This window comes from Diachasmimorpha longicaudata, chromosome 1, assembly GCF_034640455.1.
Source record: "Diachasmimorpha longicaudata isolate KC_UGA_2023 chromosome 1, iyDiaLong2, whole genome shotgun sequence".
Classification (NCBI taxonomy): Eukaryota; Metazoa; Arthropoda; class Insecta; order Hymenoptera; family Braconidae; genus Diachasmimorpha; species Diachasmimorpha longicaudata.
The window spans coordinates 4416966-4443829 of NC_087225.1; the positions used below are offsets into that span (position 1 = coordinate 4416966).

The 26864-nt window shown below is 37.9% G+C and overlaps 2 protein-coding genes and 1 long non-coding RNA gene across 6 annotated transcripts; 2 read left to right on the forward strand and 1 right to left on the reverse strand.

The window, feature by feature from the left end:
• Nucleotides 1-56: 56 nt before the first annotated feature.
• Nucleotides 57-26030, forward strand: LOC135161661 (uncharacterized). The gene is made up of 3 exons (XR_010298842.1): nt 57-161; nt 24679-25300; nt 25377-26030. It is a non-coding gene; the product is annotated as an uncharacterized LOC135161661 (long non-coding RNA).
• On the forward strand, nt 15673-18296 carry LOC135160771 (splicing factor YJU2-like). 4 transcript variants are annotated; one of them, XM_064117741.1, is made up of 3 exons: nt 15679-15865; nt 16432-16563; nt 17156-18296. In XM_064117741.1, the coding sequence occupies exons 2-3, from the start codon at nt 16519-16521 to the stop codon at nt 18200-18202; spliced, it is 1092 nt and encodes a 363-aa protein (XP_063973811.1). In that variant the 5' UTR covers nt 15679-15865; nt 16432-16518; the 3' UTR covers nt 18203-18296. The 4 variants fall into 4 exon arrangements, with proteins under 4 accessions (XP_063973829.1, XP_063973811.1, XP_063973820.1 ...); XM_064117750.1 differs by lacking the exon at nt 15679-15865 and adding an exon at nt 15885-16301; XM_064117759.1 differs by lacking the exon at nt 16432-16563 and having other exon boundaries at nt 15673-15865.
• Nucleotides 22462-24758, reverse strand: LOC135161654 (ribosome biogenesis protein BRX1 homolog). Its single transcript, XM_064119417.1, is given in 4 exon segments — nt 22462-22965; nt 22968-23300; nt 23471-23746; nt 24673-24758. Coding segments are annotated over 3 exon segments (879 nt in total). The 5' UTR covers nt 23742-23746; nt 24673-24758; the 3' UTR covers nt 22462-22690.
• Nucleotides 26031-26864: the final 834 nt, after the last annotated feature.

Here is a 26864-nt window from a genome sequence, read left to right on the forward strand (position 1 = left end):
ATGTGTTGAGGGACATCAGAATCAGAACAAAAGTGTTACTGGAGGACTCCGAATCCGGAGAAGCAGTTGATTCTATTGATTCGTGTCTACTACTGTAGTAATTGAACAGTTCAGCCCCAACTGGATAAAGAAGTGATGAATTATTGCGAACAGCTCATATGGTAAGTTAATAATCAAATGTACATACTGTTCAGAATAACCCCTTTTCCGATAATTATTATATACGAAATGTATCTTGAAAACGCGACATGTTGACGCCCGATTTCGATCTCCCTATCAGAACTGACTCTCCAATTTTCACGCATTTCTTCTAATATAGATTGCAAAATGTTTCCGTTCAAATAGAGGGAAGCTAGAGATGCTAAGTGGACAAAAAAAAATACGCATGGCGAGATCATTTGCTTGAATTCAGTATTATTCATTACTATCCCACTCAGAATCACAATTATTGTCAGGAATGAATAAAAAAATCGGAAGTGAGTAAATTTTCCCGGTTCTGGCCACACTCCACTTGGCCAAAGAGCCAAACGAGCAAATTTAATTTCACGTTCGTAATTATCATCGCTGGAGTATTCATGAACTAATATATTCCCCAATCGACGAAGCCAGTGCATTTTGATATTGCTCTTTTTGAAAATCAAGCGAAGGCCCTCTTCGAACTTCTCACTTTGAAACGTCAGTTTGATGACTGAACAATGTCGTCACGTTGAAGTTTGTGCAGGTAACGTGAATATAATTATAACGTTTGGTAATTTCTGGTAACTAGGTAATTACGAACTCATGAATTGCATTGTGTTCTGGCATTTGTATCGATTACTTCGTTAGATATTTTGTTCAGTAAGTGTCATTGATTATAGAGGACAAAGAAAGGTTTCTATGGGTTTTCCGGAAAATTCTACCCATCCTACTTCACCACATGTCAAAGTGTACATTACTCTGTGTAAATAAAACCGAAGTAAAGTGCTGAAAATTCCTGGGTCTCGTCCTAGATATGAGAGACGTCTCAAACTCATTGACGAAGTTTGATGTTTAGTAGCACTGATATATACGATATTGACGTGGAGCAATACTGCAACGCAAATAAAATACAGCAGATAATTAGAGAGTTGGATTTCCAGGGGAAGTTAAATGTAGACGAACCTCTTTGAAAAGCTCCAGAGACAGCACAAAAAATTTTCCTGCAGTGAGTTTGGGGGGTATTCTCGAATGTCGAATGATGAACATCAGATTACGCGAAATTTTCGGATCCTTTGTCATCCATTTAACAGAGTATGCCACATCCCCAATAGCTTCGCTTGCCTGCTGGACCCTATCTGCCATCCAGCAGTATATAAATATGGTAGGAAGGTTCATCAGTATGTAAATCAATTGATTGACAAGACCTGAATAGTCCCTGGCAACAAATGCCTAAACAAAAAAAAACCGTTAGACATGATCCTCTCCTATCAGTTTGCATTTTTACCTCTGTAAGGAAATATCCACAAAGGGCGAACTGAATGACAGATTGACTGAGTTGACAGAACATAGTCTTGTGGTAATAGCTGTCTATGCGCGCAACAAATTCATAAGTTTTGATGTGCGAATCCACAATGCACTTCAGACAACTGCATCCTTCCAGGATATCGTCTTCCCATGAATGACGGATTTGTCCTTCAAATCCTCGGAGTCGATTGCCCAGTTTGGCCAGTTGTCCACAGGCATGGACAGTCAGGAGGACGAAACACAAGACAAATCCTGTTTCTGTTATCCGTACGTCCCACAGTCCTATCTTTCCCATAATGTGGGTAGTCCAAGACCAGATACGACTGATTGATAAATTTTGGGACTCATCATCTGCCGGCGATTCATTGGTCCGACGACCTCTCTCAACTAATAGAGCCCCAACTGAACAGTGAAATAAAAGCTGCATACTTACACTTGTTACTTAAAATAACTGACCAAGCTTACTGTTCAAAACACCAGCTTTTCCGATAAATACGGCCCAGGAAATGCGCCTCGAACGTCGAGCATAATAATGCATGATTTTCCTTTCCTCAGTTGAATTAGTCTTCCAATTTTCACGCATTTCCTCCAATATTGATCGAAGAATATTTCCATTCGCGTAAAGAAAAGTTATGGCGAATGTGAGGCCGGCGACCACACTCCCCATAGCCAAAATATTTAAGAGGGGTGGACCCCTTATTATCAGTAGCAAATACTGCCCAACAGCAGCTAGAACCAACATTAATCGGACCACAGCCATTTTCCCAGATTCCGGCCAGATTCCCGCTGGCCAAAAAGCGAAGTGAGCAAATCTAATTTCCCATTTAAAATTATCTTCATACGAATAATCATCAAATGATCTGTCCCACGTCTGCCGGAGCCAATTCATTATGACGTTCTCTGTCCAGTTCTACCGAGAGTACTCACTTTGCCATTTCAATTTGGCGACTGGCGTGTGTTGTCGATCTTCAAGCTCATGACACTGAGCTGACGTGCTAATTACGCTAATTAATTTTACCATGTATTTAACTAAATTGATATAACAATTAACGAATGCCAATTCCGAGTATTGAGTTCTGGATCGATTCCCCCAGTAGTTATTTTGTTAAATAGATGTTGCTGGTTATAAACAAGAAGAAGTGGTTGCTATCGATAGAATTGCAAGTCGTTCACTATTTTACGATTGAACTTTGACAAACAAACAAACTTCTCTGAATTAATGACACTCACTCACCTGTATCAACACAGAGTAAAACCAACCCCTGAATTACAGTTACGGGGTTGTCTCACAAGGGGCTGATGTTTGACATTGACGCATAAAATATTCCAATGATCGTTCGAAATTAGAATTAAAACCACGTAATTGATCTACACTAATTAATTCTCGAGTCATAAAATTTATTTTTCATTTATTATCACACGAAATTAGTCTACAAAATCTTGAACTTTTTTTTCTCGATTCCTCTCATCGTCTCCAATTATCCTCCCTAAAATCTTCACCACCAATCCCTTTCCCTCCCCCTCCCCACCCTCTCCTTCCTCCCGAACGAATACCAAAACGCGTGATTACTTCAATTATTCCAGATTCGAATCCCCTGGAATCTCCCCTTCCAAATTTCACCCTCGCCGTCTGGCTCCTCACACACGGATTATCACATGAGAAAGAGCACACGCGCACGTGGAATATCTCCACATCCATAATCGTTTTTGGGTATAATAAAAAAACGTATAAAAAAAAAACCGAGATGAAGAAATGAATCGGCGCGGTGCGTAGCCCTTTGATGCTAGCGCTGGTTGCGTGGGGACACACAGATCGAATCGCCTTAGCGTTTCATCACGTAGTAGTTTACATTTTGAAAGAATAAATGATCCTGGAAATTGTGAGAAAAGAATATCGTCGGCAGTTGGTATTACGAGAGGTGCGAGACTGATTACAATTTATGAATCAAGTCACCAAAGCCCACCTCCCCTCCAATCGCTCCCCACTGTCTACTCATCGTTCAATTTGAGACGCGAGTTATTATGACCAGAGGAAATATCCTAGTGAAGAGGATAATACATCCCGACGTCTCGTTTACATCCAGTGAATCCACCTCCGAGGGATTTTGCAAACGAGAGTGCGGTGGAAAAATGAGAAATAAAAATGGCGAAATGAGGGGATTATGTTAGCAAGATGATTGACATTAACAGAGGTGCACAGTAAATTTCAACCAGTGAAGATATATATGTGAACTTAAAAATTGATCGCACGTACAAATTACAATGTGCATATGGATACGCCATTGGGGGGTGTTTCTATCCTATGTCTACTGCCTTCATCCGCTCCCTCGAAGATGCTGTTGGACGTTGAGCGCGTAAAACGCACGTCGTCGACAGCTCCGGTTGAAAAAGCCTGAAGTTCCTTTGAGCATCACGCTCGGCTACCCACAAAGAAGCAAATGCCTGCGATCCCTTCAGCCACGTTATTATGCTCTTTACACAATATCCCCGCAATTTTTACGAACCACTGATTTGATCTTTAACCCGGGATTTTATTTAACCCCAGGTACTACCTGAAGATGACTGAATGGGGGCGGAGGGGGTGAAAGGAGCCCTGGAGCTTGTGATATTTAATTGTTTACATGAAAAGCCATGAGAACAATCCTGGGGAGGTCAATCAGAAAATTTACTGATCAACAATTTCCCCAGGAGTCGACAAAATGGAGGAGTGATTGCTTGATTGAATTGGAAATTCGAAAAGGGATTGTGTTCTTCATATTTGATATTTCAAGTTAACTGTTCCGAGTATTATACCGCATCATTAACGATTGCTCACTCATAATTGACGTACCGATGGTTCGGTAGATCGTGAACAGCGATCGACAGGTATTTTTCAAAATTTAATGGGCCGTCATCGATTCGAGAAAGGAATAACTTCTGTTTGATTTACCTTGTTCAATGCTGTGAACATTCCATTGACTGGGGGGACACACATTGGCTGAATGGATTCTGTATCCCTCCCGTGTATTTGCCTCATCAGAAATCCCCCAATTGACCGGTGAACGTCGTTAAAAATGTGTGCTGGGCTTCCCTGGAAGGAAACACCGGTCCCATGCACTCCAACACCAGTGGATTCCTCTTGACAACAATCCTGAACTCGTCCTCATCGACTTTCCCATCACGATCGACATCGATTGTCTTCAGCATCATCTCTATCAGATCCTAATTGACGAGATGAAGCAATGTCAACAGTCTTCGATATCGGTTACACTAATGGAGGAGAAAAATAACTCGGGTTTCTCTGGCTATTGGTACCACAGCCCGAGCCCACGAGGAAATTATTTTTGTTGGTTTCTGTACAGTACAGGGAGGGGAAATTACATGAAGCTATAATCCGGAATATTACGGCACGTAACAACATGAGCTACTGATGGATCGAGATTTACCCTGACTGCCTCGTCGAGATCCCCCTCACCCTCAAGTTTGATCAGGCACCCTCTCATCATCGGAAATATCTGCTCTTTCTTTATCTTGTTCGTTCTCATCTTGTATAAATACACTGCCTTATTTACAAAGCCACCACTCTGAACACAAGATTTATGCCAAAAACGCCTGATATTTGGTCGAAAAAAAAAAAATTCAAAAAAAACGCCGCGACCAACGTACTTGGCGCGGTTTTTCCTACTAACGAGGAGTTAGCTTAGGAGGTTCTTTACCCTGAAGCATACTTCAGGATCAGGATTTATACAAGCTTGGCTTTTTTTTGATTTTTAGCATTTTTTGACACCAGTGAAATTAACGAAACCGTGCATAACATAATGCATTGAAACGTGGACTTGGCCATTTTTTTCAAAAATTATTTTTGATTTTTATGAGATTTTTACTATTTTTCCAAATATATTTCAAGTTTTTTTACCTAGATGAATTTTCATATTAATGTTAAGAAGTTGCCAGCTAATTGTATTTTTTTGAGGCCATACGAGAGCTGGAGTTATGATGAGTGAGTGGGTGTTGGGGGTAGGATTGAAGGATAAAGGGTTGTCCAAACCGGATTTCCATCTCGAAACCTAAGCACCTTTCCTTCTTAAGCTGTCCACACGTAGAGTATTTTTTCATTTTTCGATTGTTTTCGTAGTCTAATTGTTGCCGCCGGTACATGCCCCTCTTGGTTAGCTGTACCGATGTCTTCCTGAACAGTTAGCATGTATCAACTATTTTTAATTTTTTCTGTAGACTATACGAGAGCTAGAGTGATGATGAGTGAGTGGATGTTGGGGGTGGAATTGAAGGATTTAGGTCTGTCCAAACGGGGTTTCAATCTCGAAATCTAAGCACCTTTCCGTGTTCAGCTGTTCACACGTGGAGTATTTTTTCGTTTTTGAAGTGAAACTTCTTATGGGAGGGTTTTGAAATCTCGATCGGCAACCTTTTTGGTGACGCTCGCTCTAACGTAGTAAGTAAGAGTGAGAGGCCTCCGGGAATCGAGCGAGAGTGAGACGGACTACCTTACGTCTCGTCTATCGGGCGAGAGTGAGAGGCCTTCGTGTATCGTGCGAGAATGAGACGGAAGACTTTCTGTCTTTCATGTCATTCTCTGCGTTCAGGCGGCGTCGCGATCGCGGAAAACAGCTGTTGGTTTCTAACACAGTGACCATAAGCAACGTATTTTGTTTTTGTGCGTGTCTTCATTACTTAAATCGAGAGTTTTGTGCAAATATGCCGAAGTCGGGTGCAGAAAGGACAAAAACGTGGCGGGAGAAAAAACGGGCGAGTGAAGGAATTGATCAGAATAGAAAACGGAAAAAAAGTAGAACTGAAATTGAACGAGATAGCAGGGAACGGAGGCAAACACGTGCTAACCTCTTACGTGACAGTGTGGACGATAGTGTAAATAATCCAGAGAATGAACTATTAGCAACGACTTCGGCTCATCCTCCTCCTGATTGTGATGTATATAGTGGTGATCGATTACAATATTCAGACTTTAATAAGTTTAAAACTGCACATAAGAACTTTCACCGTGATTTTATAAATAATCCGTTCGGTTTTACGTGTTGTGTATGTGATAGATTATGGTTTAAAAATGACTTGAAGACTCTATCCGTTGAAAATGAAATTCGTATTCAACAAAAATTTCCAGAATTCAGAAGTAATAATGAGCTGGCATGCACCAGCTGTCGCCAGGCTTTGAGGAGAGACAAAATTCCAACATTGTCGAAATTGAATGGCTTTGTATATCCCCCGATCCCTGCACATCTTCCGAAGTTAGATTTAGTGTCCGAGAGACTCATTTCTCCTAGAATTCCATTTATGCAAATTCGCAGATAGCGTCATGTGCATGGACAATTCGGAATCGGAAATTTGGAGTCAAGAGTCTTCATTACCTATTTTAGTTACCACAAACCTATCATTTCGTTCATAAAGAGTCTACCAGAGGATGAAGGTGAAGCTGATTGAGATTTAATTCATCATATTCATACTAATATTATTGTATCTTGAAAAAAGTATAATTATTATGATGAATAAATTAATATTTACTATCAAGAAGTGTTTGACACGTGATTAAAATGATTCCTCTCCCTCTAAACATAGAAAATTAAATAATCCTAGCCGATCCAATCATTCAGTTTCACTTCTATCGCGTGTCTTCATGACACACCATTTTTTTCAATTGTTTTCATAGGCTAATCGTTGGTGCCGGTACATGCCCCTGTTGGTTAGGTGTACTGATGTGTTCATGGATAGGTGGCATGTATCGGCTTTGTTTAATACTATATCAAATATAATTTTCAAGTTTTTTCACGTAAAGGAACTTTTATACTAATGTTAAGAAGTCTCTAGTGATTTGTATGGTTTTTTATGTTTTTATGAGAAATATATATATATTTTGAATATTTTTACTTCTAACTTTTTATTCCCTATTCCTTACCCCGGTAGCTTATTCTAATTTTGACCGCAGATATTGGTATTCCTTGGGGTTTCTTTAAGTTAGGTATATTAACAAGATAACCTTTGAATAAATAAAAACGAAAAATAGAAAAGTATATAAGAAAAAAACAATGTGAAAAAGGAACGCAAAAAAATTAGTTTAGACATTTTATAAGGTCCATTATTTTTTTTTATTGTCAAATTCATCACAAACTTCTTGTCTCCGGTAATCACCTACTTTTCTTATTTTACATAAACAGTCTTTTTCTCTATTGTCTACTTAATATTTCACATTTTCAAATACCTTCGTACGTTTAAGTTTTTCTTATAATTATATTTTAACATTAATAATGTTACGCTATATTATATTTTAACCCCTTGGGTACGGATTTATTTGAGAAAATATTTTCATGTGGAACGGATATAATTTCCGCTCCTAGGGAAAACAAGTGAATGACGTCTCTCAGACGTCAAATGTACCCAGGAGTTTAATTTTTGGTTTGACGTCTTAGACACGTCATCCGCTCCTAGGGAAAACAAGTGAATGACGTGTCTCAGACGTCAAATGAACCCAAAGGGTTAACTAGACTCATATTTAACATGGACATAGATGATTTCATATTTAATAATAATTAACAGACTTTTCTTTATATTATCTATCACAATATTCCTGAGGTACGAAATTCATTAACAATTATTTGTTTTACTTCATCAATTAAAAATACAGCTATTTTATTTTTATTTTTCGGAAATTACTAACGCACATTTCCGTGTGAAATTTTAACCTAAAAAATCGTCGACGGACGCCGGTGGTTTTCCCCCCCCTAAAAACATATGCAATAAATGGATCACATAGCTCAATGGGCTCCGAATATTGGCGCGGATAACTTAATTAACGTTTTATATACTTGAAAGCTTACCAGGTCGTCGTTACTCTCCATAACTGCCAGAGGTGGGATGTTATTAAGATTGTTGTTGGCCATGTTGATACACTGAAAAAACAATAGACGATGCATTCACCAACACTTCACTGCACTGTACACTTTTATCTAGGGACAAAAAAAAATCGCCAGCGTCTTACTAGCGAATGGCCAATCACGATTAGGTATTTCACTATAGTACACTACACTGCGCGCTGCCAACTGAGCGGCACCAATGTAGCCGTTTGGTGATCGACATAATAAAAACTCGAGAAATGTGCATGTTAGCTCGTTGCTATGCGCATATTTTCCTTAATATTCCATAAATAAAACCGATAATTGGTTCACTGGAAAGCTGATACGCGATTTATATTACGTAACTAAGGGCAGTTTTCACCTAAATTATCGCATAATGTTATTAAGTGAGAAAAAAGGATTGGAGGTAGTGGAAGGGGAAGTTGTGAGGTGTATAGATACTTGGTAGCGTTCGGTGATCTTTCGCGTATGAAACGTGTACTTGGCCGATACGCTACCGCGTATCTCGATTATTTAAATTATTTTCTATGTATAATAATATGTATATAATATTCTATGTATATTATTTTATATGGAAAAAAATTTAAGGTCCGGCTGGCTCAACAGCATCTAGTATAATTTTCATATAAATTTTTCATCTACAAATATTTGAAAAAATAAAAAAAGTAATTTTAGACTCCGGGAACACATAATTATTAATAAATAATGCAAAAACCGTTGGTAGTTACTGGGCAACTACTGAGCAAAATGAAAAAATAATGTAATGGATGCCAAACTATTTGGAACTAATAGTGATAATATTTTCTCCAATTTGAAAAACTAATATTGTGTGGAAAATTAATTGAAAAAAAATGCAGGGATTCAAACAAAGAGTATAGACTAAATAGAGACTTAGATCCGGGAAGTTAGGCGACCTCACGCCGGATGGGTCTAAAATAGGTACATCCGCAAATAATGGTACAGGAAGTGGCGGCCATTTTCCCCAGCAGTTTCGGGGGTAGGGCCATCTAGAATCGCTGTAGGGAACTGAAAAAAAGAATTTCTTTACCTATTGAGAAAATTACCGATCGGAGAAAGGAATGCGAATGTCCTCTATCATAATTTTGTTGTAACAAAAAATTTTTATGTTTTATAGATGGCGATAGTAATCCACAAATCATCTTTCAACGTTCTGTCAAGGGATGCTCATCCTAAAATACTAACGAGAATGTGCATGGAAGCTATATTCCCCGTTTTTTCAAATAATTAATTAATTGTTAATGAATTAATTTATTGTATCGATGATGGTTATTCACTCTTTGAACTTAATCAGATTTTTTTTTCGCAATGCTCTATAATATTTCTTATTGTTACGGTTTATTATATATAATTGGACCAACCTAAATTACCGGTGATGTAATTTAAAATTTAACAAAATGATAAATAAATAGTTGTTCATTGGATCATCCCATACAAATAATTGTTGTTAATGTTTATTGTTAATAATAAAAAAAATGGTTTCGGCGAGATTCTAACCCTGACTCTGACCCTCCAGCATATAACAACTATTTATTTATCATTTTGTTAAATTTTAAATTACATCACCGGTAATTTAGGTTGGTCCAATTATATATAATTAACCGAAACAATAAGAAATATTATAGAGCATTGCGAAAAAAAAATCTGATTAAGTTCAAAGAGGAACCATTGACCATCGAAAAGTTGCTGCAGGTCATTGCGTATGTTCCTCCTTCATTTATTAGTTGATCTTTTGAAATTTGAATGAGCATAGTAGTATCATAAACTTTATTTTCAAGATCGAAGGAAATCACTTTTACCGGAGGAAAAACGACGCTGAAAAAAGTCCTTCTTCAGATTGGGTTCACCTACTGTAAGCGTGATGGTACTAGGTACCTCCAATAACAGCCATACATCGCTTACAGAAGGATCCAGTTCCTCAAAAAAATGAAGCATCTCATTGACGAAGGCAAGCCGATTGTCTACCAAGATGAGACTTGGACATATCGACGAGGAACGGGGAAGTCGAAAGAGTGGCAGGACAGTGATGTCCGGAGCCACACACATGTGAGGGTTTCCCCGCTTGGACGATAGGCTCAAACTTGGTCCAACCTCGATTACCAAGCCTCGGGATTCCTAGTTTTGACCACGGTGGAACCTGTGGTAATTCCTAGGTAAAACCAAGTTTGGCGATTCCCTGTGAATTAAAGCTTGACTACCAAGGCAATTCCTATCTTCATCCAAGCTTCGGTCTCCGAGCTTGAATTGATAAGTTAGAACCAAGCTCGGGCCAATATATTTTAGAAAAAATTAAATAATTTATATTATATAAAGATATAAATCCATATTTTTTATAAATAAATATATTATTTATTTATTTTATTTTTTCTTCAATTTTTTGCAAGTTCGAGAATTTCTAACTGGTTATTGTCGGAGGGCTTTGAGCCAAAACCGGAAAACTGTTAACATAATTCGTGGAAAAAAAATTAAGTTGATCGTGATGGACAAAGAAAAAAAATTAAGTCAGAATTTGAATTGGAAGAATTATCAACTTTTGACAGTTTTGTTTGGCTATACTAATGCTTGGGTTGGGGGGAGCGAGCTGAACATATTTTTTTTCAAGTCAAACTTGGAAGTCGAGCTTGGATGAAGGCTGATGACCAAATTAGGTTGAAGCTTGATCTCAAATTGGGTGACGCTTGGATCAAGGTTGGTCCAAGTCTGGACGCCGAACTTGATTCAAGCTTGGATCAAACTTGGGATCCAAGCTCGGACGGGCGTTACAAACCAAGTGCTAGCCAAGATTGTTCCAAGCTTGGAAACCAAGATCGAACCAACCTAGCCTAGTCTCAGTCCAAGCGTGGACCAATGGTGAATTCCCACCTGGGCACTAATGAAAAAATCTCAGTCAGGAATGATTCGACTGGTGACCGGTACCTGATCTGTAATGCTGGCGGGAGGAGTGGTTTCGTTCCGGAATGCTCCCTATTCTACCGTACAGCTGTCAAACCAAGACCAGATGACGATTATCATGGTGACATGAATGGAGAACTATTCCAGAAATGGTTCAAGGAAAGACTTGTCCCCAACATCCGGGAGCCATCGATAATCGTCATGGACAATGCATCGTATCACTCCCAACGAGTAGGTCTATTTTTACAGCGCGCAAGATTTTGTAGGTAATGAAATAAAGGAATGAAACAGGTGTTGGTCGATGGAGAATTTGATTCACCATAACCCCGAATCAACCCCGAATAAGTTGAAGAGGGTGAGTCTGATCTTCAAGTTGCTCATAACTTTTCGATTTAGAATTCCATCCTCATCTTTGTTTCGAAGTTTAGACGTTGGGTTTTGAGACAACCTGTATTGATTGCTGCTTTTGTTACCGAGATTAAAGAATGCGACAATTTTGTTTATTTTCCCCTCCTTGTTTCCTTTGCAGGTACATCAAAATCCTACTCAAAAGTGGACAATTGCCCAGATCCAGAAGTGGTTGGATGATCATAACATTCGTTATGAACCAGGGACTACCAAAAAGGAGTTACTGGTCATTGTTCAACTCAACAAGCCTGAAGTTCGTTACCAATTGGATGATTATGTTGCGAAATATACTGATCATGAGATTGTTCGTTTGCCTCCATAGCATTCAATCTATAATCCGATTGAAATGGTTTGGTCACAAATGAAGCGATATTATGATAAGAATATTGGTCGCAACAATGATTATTCGCACGAAATGGCTGAAACGATCTGGGCAGAGGCATTGGCATGCGTTTCTATACAGCAATGGGAAAACTATTGTCGTCATACTGAAACCAGAATCTTGGAGGACTATGCTCGAGAGGTATCAGATGACTGTAATAGAGAAGCCTATGAGATCCAAATTGTTAGTGATGAGGATGACGCTGACAATGGTGATGACGATGGTGAAGATGGTGCTGACGCATATAATTTCACCGGAATGCAAGTGACCGTCGACCTTGATTCACGGATTCATAATTCAGCTTCTTTGGAGATGAATCTGGGATCGGTTCGTCGATCCTTGTTAACTGCGTTTGAATCGGAAATGGTATCTATCGAGGAATCCATTCAAAAAAAAAATTGTGAGAGAAACATTCACGTGATTGTGATGAAAATTACTATTTCAGCTGGCAAATCCACCCCAAAGTGACGAAGACATGGTAGCAGGTCTTCAGATGGAAACTGATTTCGCAGACCATTCTGTATTACCAGCGATTCCTTCACCGGATTCGACAAATTGTTCCCCAAGGACTTTAGATCATGTGAGCTCGCGTAACCTCTCAGATTTTAAATTAAATTTCGGCCCTTGATGCCTATAACATAGTGACATTTGGGAATACCGATTAAAGCGGAAGGGTGAAAATATTTTGTTTCAAGGAATCTCAAAAAGTCAATGAAGTCGTGATGGAATGCAGCAGGCCGTCAAGAGCCATCACGGATTCTGTGCTGGTACGAATACCAGATCCAGAAAGAGATCCAAGACCTCACTGGTCCTCATTGATGGACAGAAAAGGAGTTGTCGAATTGGCAACATCGATGAATGGAGTATTACTTCACCAGTCTGCCAGATTTCACCAGGGCCACGAACGTTTTCCGGTAGAGCGCAGAAATTCCCAGTGCACAGCAAATGCGGTGGTGGCGATAGCAGTGCTACTTGGATCCCAAGTTAATGTTACACGAGATCTTCTGGATCAGATCTTGATAGATGGTGACAGACTTTATGTCGACTCACGAACTGAGAGAAACATCGTCTATCAACATCTATCACCAGAAGATCTCCAAAACAGATTCACGGCATGTGGTCAGGCGTTTACCATCGGTGTTTATTTCAATTCTCAGGGGTTTCTATCTTCAGAAACTACCCTACACGAGTTCACTGAAAGTATCTCGTCAAATGCCGCTGTTTATCAGCACGAACTTGAGCGTACAGGGTTTTTATATATTTCGGAAGGCAAAACGGTTGCGTATATCATTTCTCCACAAAATCCCAATTGTACTCGCCAATATTTTTATTTGTTCAATCCACATGCAGTGGACATCAATAATCATTTCCCTCGAATTGCCAGAAAAGGAGCCGCGAGATTATTCCGATGCCTGTCAGCGAATGCCCTGGCTCAGCTTCTGCTGACCCAAAATTATGCCAGAAGGAATGGATGGCAAATGTATAGAATTAAAATTGAAAACAGTACGAAATAGTATATTTAGTAACGGACCTGAATAAGGTTTTTTTAGCAATGGTTAAACATACTATTTTTAATAAAGTTCATATTATAATTTATGAAATGTGTAACACGAGGTTTTTTAATTATCATTTTTCAAATTTTTTGGCAGGGTAAAAGGTTTGTTGTGGGAGAACTTATTTATTTATAAGCGGCGGTTTTTCTATTGAAAAACTGCAGATTAGGGGATGAAATTTAATTCCCCAACGAATGCCGTTGGTTTCATCCCTTAATATTAATTAGGGGAGAAGTTATGAATTTGTAAGTGGCGAGTCGGCAATTGGAGAGTGAAATCTCCATGATTTTCACCCTTTTCGGCATATTTCCCGCCGTGTTCCTTTTAAAATAATGAAGATTCAGGGTTGAAATGCTCTCCAGGAGATTGAGTGATAACTGGATACAGTAGTAAGCTACATATTTTTAATAATTGTTTAGTAAACTTGGTGGATCCCTTTAAAATAGTATCGCTCTTTAGCGCCCTTCCATCATGTTTTCTCTATTTTTTTCATTATTTTTCATGTCCATTCAAGTGGTTCCCACAACGCAAAATTAGTCCCAAACGTTAATGTATTTTAAGTTAAAAAGATAAAATTTTTCCAAAAGTTGACGTTCGTTAGATAGTCCACGCGTTGGTCTTAATTTATATTGTTTTTGTGGCGATGTCGAATGGATCTTTATGACGAATTAAATTAAATATTTGTTTATATATACATATATTATATTATATCCTTACATATTAATGAAACAAGGCAGAAATAACGAAATGCAATAATTATCTTAATTTTAATTTTATTGAAAATTTTATATTTTAATATAACTTCAAGTCTAAAAAGCGTATAATCATGCTATTCACTAATACAGTTCTCTCCATTGAAGAATAAAAATTTTACAGTTCAGAATGAAAAAATATTTATAATTTCTCGTGGGATTTTTTTAATTCAAAAAACGCGCACACAATATGAAAGTAGTCCCTTGGCGGAAGACTAGCTTCATGGCGCATGCGCGAAGAAGGGAGGAGAGACTTCGGGTTATACCCGATGTTAAAACTTATACTGACTTTAGTATAGTATCTAACCCCCCGTATAATCAGTGATGCCAGATGAGGGGAAAAATCCCACGCGTGGGAATTTCGTGCGCAGCTCCCTCGCGCACTCCTCGGGTCACCGCCCCTAATGCCAGGCTCAGCGCCCATATATGAAATTGAAGACATTAAATTGCCCAATAAAACTATCAAATAAATAAATGAAATAAATAAAATTGATCGCATTATTAGTTTTTCAATTATCGAGTCATCAATAACATTCGATAGTAATAGAAGCACTGTTAATAATTCTTTGAAATTGAGTAATAAATTCATAACATTTTGTAATATTCTCTCGTTTACCAAAATTGCTTATTCTGTTGCAAAATTCAGGTTAATTGTAATTTTTGTTTTACATTCAGATTAAAATTTTGGTGGCAACTCGGAATTTTTAATTCATTACCAAAAATCCTGTTTTTTTTGCGTTGGATTTTGAGTCATTTGAAAAATGATGCCGAAATTGGCGAATCATTCAATAACACTCTTAGGTATAATGACCTAAAAATTATAACTCCATTGAATATTCCATAATTTATTTTCATCTTCCATCACAAAATATTTTCGATTTCTATATGGGAATGAGAATGTTGAAAAATATACGATGTATTTCACGAAATGTCGTTTGTGATTGTCTATCAGTGTTTGAGAAAAAAAATTTATTGTCATCAAAAAAGGAGTTGGAAAATCCCTCGTAGCCCTCAGCACCCTCGTAACCCACATGAAATCTAACTTTCCCCTCGCTGCCCTCGTCGCCCTTATCACCCTCGTTGCCCCTCATGACCCTCATGAGGCTTGACTTTTTCTTCGTGACCCTCGTGGGCCTCCAGAAATTTGTCATTCTCCTCATGGCCCCTTATTGCCTTTTCGCCCTGTATAAAATGACCCGCTAATGAAATAACAAGCCGAATCAAATATTTAAACGTCGCGCCGGGCCGACTGCGCCCTAAAGGCTGCGCACTACTAACCGAGAGGAGTGGGAAGCGCCGAAGCGTGTGGGAATTCCCATCTGGCATCACGGCGTATAATGACTGACATAACCTTGAAAATTCGCTTGTTTGTTATCCTGGGTAAGATTGTACGTGACTGAGTGCTTTTTCACAAAGTTTTGGAATTGATTGTTTAGTGGATTACAAGACAGTGCAAATTTCCATAAAAGAGAAACCACATTACCTTGAAAGATGTCTGAACGTAAAGTATTAAACGTAAGTACAACGAACAATAAATTTTATGAATTTGTTCAATTTGAAGGTTGTATTCTAATTGTTTGCATGATATAACGCAGGAATGAATAAAATAAAATGGGAATCTTTACTTATTATTTGTTGGTGTGATGAAAACCCAATTTCGACAAATAGCAGAATCAAATTTTCACAAAATTTCAAAAAATTTTCTCGTCATACTGATATGCAGAGATAAATCAAATCCCATTAGAAGTCAATTGTTTAAAGATAGATTTTTATAACTAATAATAAGCTTGAATAGAATTGCTTGCTGTAACAGTTAAAACCATCTCCTTAGAGTTTCATGCTCTATCGCGGTGAGAATCCTGTATTTACCCAACAGTTTTAAAGTAACAAACAATAAATGGAGCGAGATGCTACAAACCCATATGATTTTTGCAATACAACAAACAAATAAGTAGGAAAATATATTCTTCAATTTATTACCAACTAGTAAACCAACGTAAAACTTTATTTTTCCAGTAATTTCTTGCCAAATCTCTTTTTCAAGACAAATCAAAAAAATTGTCGATTTTCGCTTTTTACAGAATTGCAGAGAATTTTTTTAAACAAATAAGATGGGAGTCTATTCGACAGAACTCGTGTGACCATTGCATTGTGCATTTCCTTCTTTCATGTCATTGGGCCTGATAAACCGTGATTTATCTGAGCGAAGCGAGGTTAGAATCACGGTGTATACCATAAGGCAGTAAATTGAGATTCAATACAACGTCGTCACATTACATTATCTACCAGTTTCATTAGTATCTTGGTTGTATTGGACGCAACAGCTTTGTTATCGCATCTCTAATTGATTATTTAACTGTCCCCGCAGCGAAGAAAGTTTTAGTATTATATACATATATATTATACCTAATGAGTAAATAATTCCCTAATAAAGAAGGATTAGTAGTTTTTTTATGAGTTGAAAAGGAAATGTCCCACAGCAACAAAGAAATGAATATTTCCGAAATGCGGAAATATAAAAATGTGAATTATAAACCCGGAGGAAATCTTTTCTGAAATTGTTTAGCCTACTTTGACATTACTATTGCTGCCATCTGGAAAGTTATCATCAATGAAATTGGTAGAGACATAATAATAACAACACTCATATGGATTCTATTGCATAGATTATTCCCTATGTTTTTTTATTGTCCCTGACGACGCCTAAAAATCCTAAAATAATCTTAAAAATCCTTATAATAAGTTTTCCATTTTGTTTGCATCTGTGAATGGTATTATTAACCCGTTGACATTATTATTTTACAGAAATATTATCCCCCGGATTTTGATCCGTCGAAGATACCTCGCATGGAACTTGCCAAAAATCGTCAATATACAGTACGTCTAATGGCTCCCTTCAACATGAGATGTAAAACGTGCGGTGAATACATTTACAAAGGAAAAAAATTCAATGCCCGCAAGGAGGACGTCGACGGTGACGATTACCTCGGCATTAGGATATACAGATTCTACATAAAATGCACGAGATGTCTGCAGGAGATATCCTTCAAGACAGATCCAAAAAACACTGATTATGAGATCGAGGCAGGAGCTACGAGGAACTTCATGGCATTGAAATTAGCGGAGGAGCAAGCGCAGAGGGAGGAGGACGAGGAAAAGGAAGAGGAGGCAATCAATCCCATGAAATTATTGGAAAAGAGAATACACCAATGTAAACAGGCATTAGAATTACTCGAGTCTTTGGAGGAATTGAAGGACCTCAACAGGCGACAGCAGAGAATCAATTACGACGAGATGTTGGAGCAGTACAACACCTCCATCGCTAGACAGAGAACGATCAAAGGGCAAGAGAAATTGGACGAGGAATTGGTTCAATCCATCTTCAGCAAAAAGAGATTAATCGGCCATGTTTTAGAAGAGGAAATCATTGAGCTGGACGACCCTGATGATCCTTCCATTCGACCGAAGAGGCTGCACAGTTCCGATGAATTAACTACAACCGTCAATTCCGGTGAAACATCAGACGGTAAAGCCAGTTCAATGATACAGGGTGACATGACGAAGCCTAGTACCTTAACATCATCTTCGGTAGGAGAAGGTACCTCGTTGAGTTGGTCCGCAGTTTCTACTGCACCTCAAAATAGAAGCGAACAGTTAATCAAGAAAAAAACATGTCTAGGAATTGTTGCTGGTCGACATGATAATAAGGATTTGAAGCCTCTTACATCACCAAATAGACAGAATGATAATTCAAGCAACTCGCATAGTGTCGACGGCATTAGCACGAATGGCTTGGCGTTATTAGGGGCATATTCTGAAGGCAGTGATGACGGTAGCAGCGAAATAAGTTAATCTATTGGATTCAGAAAATTGTGCATATTTTTCTATGGAATGTAGAGATAGCTGGTAAATAATAATGATAATAAATAAAATAAATAACAATCGACTAGATGCAACGATGGCTCATAACTATCGAATGCTCGTTGTTCTTTATTCCTGGAAACCAGTGTGCTCGTGTATAAACCACTATTCGATTCAATCGAAGAATTGTTTAATATAAATTATGCTAAATATCAACTCAAAATCTCTCTCCCTGTCTTTAATTACATGCGTAAGACTTTTTCTTCATTTGTCAATATCATTGTCATATGTTCACATTCGAGGCGGGAAATACAAATAGGATGCGCGGAATGCGTTGTACCATGTAATGATAAATTATTTAAATTATTTTCTATGTACAATAATATGTATATAATATTCTATGTATATTATTTTATATGGAAAACAATTTAAGGTCCGGCTGGCTCAATAGCATCTAGTATATTTTTCATATAAATTTTTCATCTACAAATACCATCTAATGATAAATTAATTAATTTATTTTTGTGGGGATTTTACGCCCTGACATTTTAAAGTCGAGGCATGAAGCTGGATTCCGGGTATCAGACTGTCAGTAACCGCAGAATTGGCAGAAGCCCAGGGCCACATGCCAAAGTGGGGTTTAGACGAGGTCGAGCACATTTTTTTTTCTCGGCGGAATCACTTCAGTTGGAGCTGGGGTGAAAGGGGTGCATCTAGAGTGGGCGGACGAAATAGTGGGAGGGGTCGAGGGGAAGCAAATGAGAGATAAGTTGATGGGTCGGAGCGAGGTAGGGTGAAAAAGGGGGAAAAGCAAGGAGAATGACATAGAGCGCGGGTGAGACAAGGTGAGAGGGAGAGAGCAACGATAAGGGACCGTGAGAAAAAACTGTGGGAGAGGATCAGAGAGAGAAATTGCGAAAACCTCGTAATAATTGTCAGAATTGAGAGAGCGAACCAAATTTTTCCACTATTTCTTATAATCATCTATTTTTATCTTTGTGGCCCTCTTTCAATCGTTCTCATAATTAGATGGAAATTTTTTTAAAATATTAATTATGCCATCAATTGAGAGTGCGAGAGATAAAACAGACAGAGGCTTTTCCAAAGACTCACAACAATTTCAACAATGAAAATTTTCCAAATATTCCTTCTCATAACATATTTTTCTCTCTCCGTTTGTCTTTCAATTGTTTGCATAATTAGACGGTAATGTTTTTACGTCCTTATTACGCAATTGAAAGACTGACAAAGATATATTATTATACGAACGATTAAAAAAAATCATCAGCTCCTTCCATTATGGATATTATCGTGAGCCTTTAGAAAATTCTCTTTCTATTTTTGTCTCGCTTTTCCAGTTGTTCACATAATTATGATCTAAAAAAATTGCCATGTTATTATATATGTATTGTAGTATTTAGTCGCAATTAGAGAACGATGAATACAATATTAAGTAAGATAATATGCTCTGTATTTAAGTGTAAATACGATAATTTCTATGTCACTCCAAAGACTGACAATTGAGGGAGGTCAAACAACCCTTGACGTTTTTCACCAACACTATGTATTCTTACTCACTTTTATGTTATTAACATATTATTATCATGAATATTGGTATGCTAATCGCTTCATGTGCAAAAAATAATTATCTGCCACCCAGGGGCCCTGATAATTGTCCACTCTTCACAGAGATCATAGGGGAGATGTGCAGGGCCAATGACGAGAGATCAACCTCTAAATTTTCTAGCCGTAGGACTGGAATTAATTTTGCCGCCGTAACATTCGGTACGGTAGGGCGCGCGTGCAATGACCAATCGAATGACGTTAGTTTCGTTTCTTCATCTCAATTCGATGGGGAGAAAGGAATTTTTGGATCGCGGGGGGGGGGATGTTGGATATTCTCGCTTGATGCCGCCGAGAACTGATGCGCATCAAGCTGCATTTTTCTTAATTATTCTCTCCCCACCTAATTCCGATTAATAAACGAAACCATCGTCATTCATCAAAGATTTAATGAGCAATTGAATGATGTTGGTTTCACCCCTGATCTCAATTAGAGCGGGCAATATCAATTTTTAAATTGAGGGCGAATCTGCTGTAATCGGCGCTTGAAGGGAAAAGCTTCTCTCAACGCCGTTCGGATATTCCGAACGCCTGCCCAGCCGTTTAATGTCCCCTACTTGTAGATCTGGTAGACTGGTAGATCTCTCGTCATTAGCCCTGCACATCTTCTCTGTGATATCTGGTTGTATCGTTCATCTTCACCATGTTTATTCAAAAGGAGAGAGTGCATCGTGCTTTTGTTTTCTGGCATTTGGGAGTCAATTACAGTTTGGCGACTCCATTATTGTGTGTTGCTATGATAAGTCAAGGGTGTCGGTCAAGTAACTAGTTATAAAATTATTATTATTGTTAAATACCTATCAAAATGTCAGTGGGATCATTCTGATTTGAAGGAAATCATACGATACTATACATATACTAGAGGGATGTATCTTGATCCACCACAACGTTGCGATGTATTTTTTTTCCCCTCATGAATTTCATAGCCACCATTGAGTGAGTGCTATGGCTAAAAGAAGTTGAAAAAAATCTAGTTATTGTGTGGTGTATAATAGCTTACTTCAAATGACTTTCAAAGCGCCATTTGCTTTACAGGTTGGCAATGGGGGAATCCAGTTTTTCAAGTGTTCATGCTCATTGGAGAGAAGACTTGATTTATGGTAGAAATGAGTGATAATTAAATTGAACATATATGACGAATGCCGTCTAAAAGTTTTGCTTATATGATTGCCATTTCAGAGTCTGGTCGAACATGGGTGACTCCCAAGGTAGCAACGATGAAAGCAGTGTCTAGTGATGTGATGAATATGGATTCATTTATCCTTATATTTTCCTCTTTTATTAACCCAAATTTTCAGTCTGATCGCGAAACGATTTTAATGGAAGAAATATTATCAGCTATTTATATACAGAAAACATTACCCACTGTAACAGGAAAATCGACTTAATTCCGTAAAATAGAAATTTGTAGCAAGTAATTTCTGATATGCTTCCGTTAAGCTTTTTCATCGATTAAATCCAAATTTCTTTTTTAATGTTACCATTCCAATTCATTCTTCAAACTCTGGTTACCGATTTTAACGAATAATAAAAACTGACCTAAATTTTTCACTTTGATTTTCCCGGGAAATAGAAAAAATCGTGACCACTACGACCATATAGTTGTAATCATTTATTGTTCAACGTAACTTATTTGTATCACTTGGGAATTATTCGGGACGATTTAGGAATTGAATTTTATTATTTGGGAATCGATTGTTTATGTAGAATTAATTTTTCTTTTTAGGGCACATAGTTGGCAGGCAGAATGTTTAAATATTGAGTTTAAAAAACCGAATATGCCTGAGTCGATGGGAAATGATTTGGGAAGTACAAAAAGTATCATCCCTAAATGTGGGAAGTGATAATTACCGTCCCAATATAATTTTCAAGTTTTATTTGCGAACATCCCCACCACGGCTCAACTGTGTGGTGTTGTTGTTTGCTAGCATTTCTCGGTCAGCTGTCGCAATACATACTTCAGGACTTCGAGAAAATTAGTTGCTTTGCCTTTTATGCTGATTATACTGTTTGAGAATATTTCTCAACAAATATTTATAAATTGATAGCAGAATTTATTTTAATGTAAATTAACTTCCAAATTTTGTCAGACAAATTATGAATGTTTCTCCTGGGATAGATACAAAACTGATTTGTACACCTGACGTGTTTTGCCATTGTGATTCAGTAGTTAAGGATTGTGATTAGTATATTAATTTTACCTCACTGTTAGAGCGAGACAATAACCGTTTTCAATTAATAGTAGAGATTATTCGGTAAGGGTTCCATCTTTCTGACATAATTTAATTTTCAACAATGTTGTATATCTATGAGAGATATGGGACTGATTAGTAGAGACTTCTTAACAATTTTTGAGAAAGTCATGTATGCCGTAAAAATAAAAATTAATTATACATAAACAATCTATTCCCAAATAATAAAATTCAATTCCTAAATCATCCCAAATAATTCCCAAACGATACAAATAAGTTATGTTGAAAAATAAATGATTTGCCTGCTAACTATATAATCGTGCTCACATTTTTTAAAAATATAATTCACTTTTATTTTTGTTTATACATCTTAAAGCTGAATTTAGTTCTAAAATTCATTATTTCCTCCAAGACTCAACAATTCATCTAAACTCTTAGGAAAATATAAAAAAATTCTCCAAAGACGTCGGGGAAAGAATTCCCTGAAGGACATAATCTTAAAAAACAAGACAAAAATCTAAAACACTTTTTTTTCAACCACCCAAATAACAAATTCATTTTCCAATTTTATTTTTCTTCCTTTCTTCTTCTTTGTCACCTTCGAGCCCAGTGTTTTGGACTTAGTGGACTTCTTAACCATTTTTTCCAAGTTCCTCAGAGCTCTTTACTCGAGTTCCTTCATCTCGGCTACAGATTTTCCTTCGAAGGGATCCACAGTTTCCTCACCCGTCTCCCCAGTCCCCTGGTTCGTCCGTAGCTCCTCTGACTCTCCGGCCTCCAGCTCCTTGGCCTTCACCAATGGTTCTCCTTTGAATATATCATCCAATGGATTAAACGAGTACGAGACCTCAGGCTTGTTCGCCTTCTGTGCCATCTTCTGCTCGAGTCAATGTATGGAGTTTCCACCAGCTTTTTTATTCACGGCTTGACGATACTTCCAGAGTTGTCCCCGAGGGTTCCCCCTCCAAAACTCCCAGCGAATATTTTCACTGGATTCAAAACAAATCTGGGGCCTATCTCTGTTAATCCTCCATTTTCAGTCAGGATCTGGTAGTTTCTGAACCCTATCCTGTTGTCTAGGACGCTGAATGTGTAGAAGTGGTCGAAGAAGGGTTTGCTTTTAGGGTGGTGGTTGGAGACACCAAATATCTGGGTGAACAACTCTCGCAGGAGGGCGTAACGAGGATTTGTGGAGAAGTTCTCATCGAAGGAGAGAATTGGACGAGATCCCTTTAGGCAATTGCCTGTCAATTCCATTTCTCCCATTGTGTAAACTGTGAAGATTAATAGTTTAAATAAATTTGAAGGTTTCCAAAAGTTAATGAATTAGAATGAAAAAATGAAAAAAAAATGAAAACCTCATTGGAAAATAGCAATTCAAAGGTTAGGAAAAAAGTAGGAAACGAAATTGGGAAGACAATATGGGATTGCTAGATTAACTTACTATTCTCAACCAAAAATTTGGCAGAAGGACCACTTTTGGCATTTGAAAACCACATGCAGAGATCTCTTTTCTTCCTCCCTTCGAATAAAACCGCCTTGTTACAATTTTTGGCTTCGCAAATCTCGTTCACCACCTAGAAGTTCTTCTGCTTTTCCATTTTAGCTTCTGCTCGATGATGAGGCATGGGGGATTGCAAATCCTCCATCAAGTGACGGTCTCGATGATTTATTCCTCTGGACGCGAACACGCGACCCTTTGTCGGTTCGTTCATTTTTCCTGCAAGTAAAGAGGTGGATGAAACAGAATGACCTTAATTCGCTCAACATTATCTGCTGAATAAACGACGGAATTTGAATAAATCAGATCTCATTTTTGAGTTTTTCAAATAAAAAAATTTGTTTTCATTTCAATGATATTTTCACTCCACCGGTGGCGAGTTATAAACGATTGACCGTTAAACGATTATCCGTTTCTCTGGCTGTATCCATCTGGAATATGGAAGAAAGTCAACAGTTTGGATTTTATTTAGAAGTAAAGGGATTGTTGAACCACTTAATCAGGATAAATCACTTGCATCATAAACTCCACAATAAATTGTATGATCACATAGAAATTCTATAACTCGTCTGTTGTTTTTGTTGCATTATTAATGAATGTTTGATCGATCCTTCAAGAGATAAATTTAGATTGAACAAAAAAACTCAATTCCACTCTTTTCTTCTTCTGAATAATATTCCAATAATGACAACGAAATGACATGAACAACCAACCCTTTTAGCTGGTGGCTCTCTGACGACCTCTTAGCAGGAAGGGACTTCTCCCTCGTCCTTAGCTATTCCTTGATTCACATTTTCGATTTCCCTTTCCCGTTTCAGTGACTTGTTTGTCATTTTTCAATGACAAAAATACTCAACACTCCTCACAAAACACGATTGTTGTTTTGCACGTAGAGGACTTGGGATTTAAGTTAGGTGAACGCCTGGCGGGGAGAAAATATCGAAATGCAGACCCCAGGGTCCCCACAGTGTTAGAAAAAAGTGGAGGCGGGAAATAATAAAACTCGAGTATGAAATTAACAAATTCTTTCTTACCTTTTAACCAAGATCTAGAATACAATATGTGAAAAAACGATAACTAGCACGCATTCGTAAATCCCTTTGTCATCTTCCAAAAGTACTAAATCAATACAATATTTTTTTTACCTACAGATACAATTCAGGATCAAGTGATGAAGTGACCGAGGTTGAAGGTGTTAATGATGTCCATCTGCCATTCAATTATAAGGATCCCGAGAGCATTCTATCTTGTCTCAAGCTGAAAAGGACCACGTGCTATATTAAAAGCTCTTATATATTTGCCTGCATCCTGCAAATTCTTTCTGCTGTTGCTGAAGGGAATTCAACACTCCGGAATTTGATAACATCTACAAACGATACCTTGCAACTCGTGCCAAGTTATTTGAATTCAGCGAATATATCTGATTGCAGCATTCAAAGATTTATTTTTGAAAAGTTGTTTTGGTCACAGAAATCAACTTCGAGATCGTAATAATAGGGTTGAGTATAAAATCAGCTTGTCTGATCATATCGTTCATACTTGGCAAAAATGCATGAGTAAAAAGCCCAGTTTCATAGAAAAATACTGGTGCAGCTGTGACCTCACTGGAGGTGTTTGTCTCCTTCAATCTGCTAGTGTGAACCTTTTGCGGAGTAATTTTCAAGGTCTAGAGAAGGTCTTGGATGTTCATAAGAGGTGAAATGTCCTAAGTGCCTGCCAAATAAGCCCACTGAGTCAAAGTCCAAAAGAATTTGTTTTCAAAGATCGTCACGGGTATTACATTCATAATTATATAGATCATTCAATTTGCAGAAAGCTAATTGAAGTTTTTTAATAATCAATGTTACAGGTTGAGCAGCGTTGTTGTGCAAAACTCCGACGGTGTGCATGTGGTATTTTGTATGTGGATGGATGGAACTTGGACATTGCAGTCGAAGCTTTTGCAGCCCAACTAAAATAATCCTGAATCAACCATCAATCAAGCCCACGAGGCACTTTACGTAATTCTCGAGGAGCTTGCGGAGTTAAAAAAAATTCTATATTATGCGGATCAATAGAAACTAAAGATTGAATTAAACTTTAGGTTCAATTTCGAAAAGATTTTTGATATATTTTTTGAGCTTTTCTTAACATTCTTAATCTCGATCCCATGATAAAATATCCGCGAACGTTAGTCTTCTTCTATTAGAACCCTGACTATCAGCCCAAGATATACCGAACCTGAAACGCAAGTCCTGTGACACCTGGAGCACACGTGAGCAGGTTTGTCTGCTCTCAACTATGTTGAAGTCAGGGGATGTTTTCACTCAACTTAGTCAAATGAATTGTTTCTTCTTGTTATTCCCTTTTTTTAATAATTGAAATAAATTAGACAACACAGTTTTTTGATTACACAAATGCTCACGTATATTTAATTCACTCAAGGTAAAATAATAGTTTTATCTGCTTAAATTATTGAATTGATGGACTGGTTGTCCTGTGGAATACTACTACTCGAAAGGTATGGAAAATTCTGGTTATGTGTCGATTGACGCCGTAGGAACAATACTGACTATGTCTTCTCTTCCAATCTTCCTCCTTTCGTCCAAGTGTACGAAGTTTTTTTGAGGGAATTTGGAAGGGGACTTCAATTTGCTGCTTATTGGCTGTCTTTTTTTTGAAGGGTCAGCCCGCGAGGACTGAGGCCCTTTTTCTATAATGCACGTGGCACCACTTCAGACGACAACGAGAGAGTTTTTCGAGGTCATTCCAGTTTTACGAGCGGAAAAGGGTCATAAATCAAGAATTGTCTAGAATTCTAAGATTTCTAGACAGGGAAAGGGCATAAATTAGAGGATTACTGCAAAAAGTTAAGTGTTGTGCGTGTTTAATTTGAGTTTCCCCAAATTCTCTCTTGCTGGCGCGTGAAATGCCCCCACGTGCACGAAACTTTCACTGCAACGACTACGTGAATATTATTAAATAATTAATGTTACTTATATGCTAAATTTAGAGATCATTAAATTATTACAAATAAAACAAACGATCGTCTGGTCGTAACAGGGGACCAGAACAGTATGTCAGTATCCCGCTCAACTCGCCTTTTCGTTGAGAAAAAAGCTTTGCATCCCCCAGACTGATTTTTGGAGAAGTCGTTTGCAATCCAGTACGAGGCGATTCTACTAGAGAACGCGTGTTGAGGATCAACACGAAACTCTCAGCTCGACAGAACTCCACAGCTGCTTGGCCCTGGCTCTACGTTTTCATCAGGTCAACGCTGGCCTCTTCAATGTCTGAAAAATCTTCTCTTGGTACCCCTAACCTTCCAGTATTTCCAGAAGCATCCCAACCACCTGAA

What these genes read in the sequence shown, in the direction of transcription:
- LOC135160771 (XM_064117741.1), top strand. Translation starts at nt 16,519, where the DNA reads ATGTCATTGGGCCTGATAAACCGTGATTTATCTGAGCGAAGCGAG. An exon ending in ATTTATCTGAGCGAAGCGAG is followed by an intron (nt 16,564 to 17,155) that starts GTTAGAATCACG and finishes ATTATTTTACAG; the next exon opens with AAATATTATCCCCCGGATTT.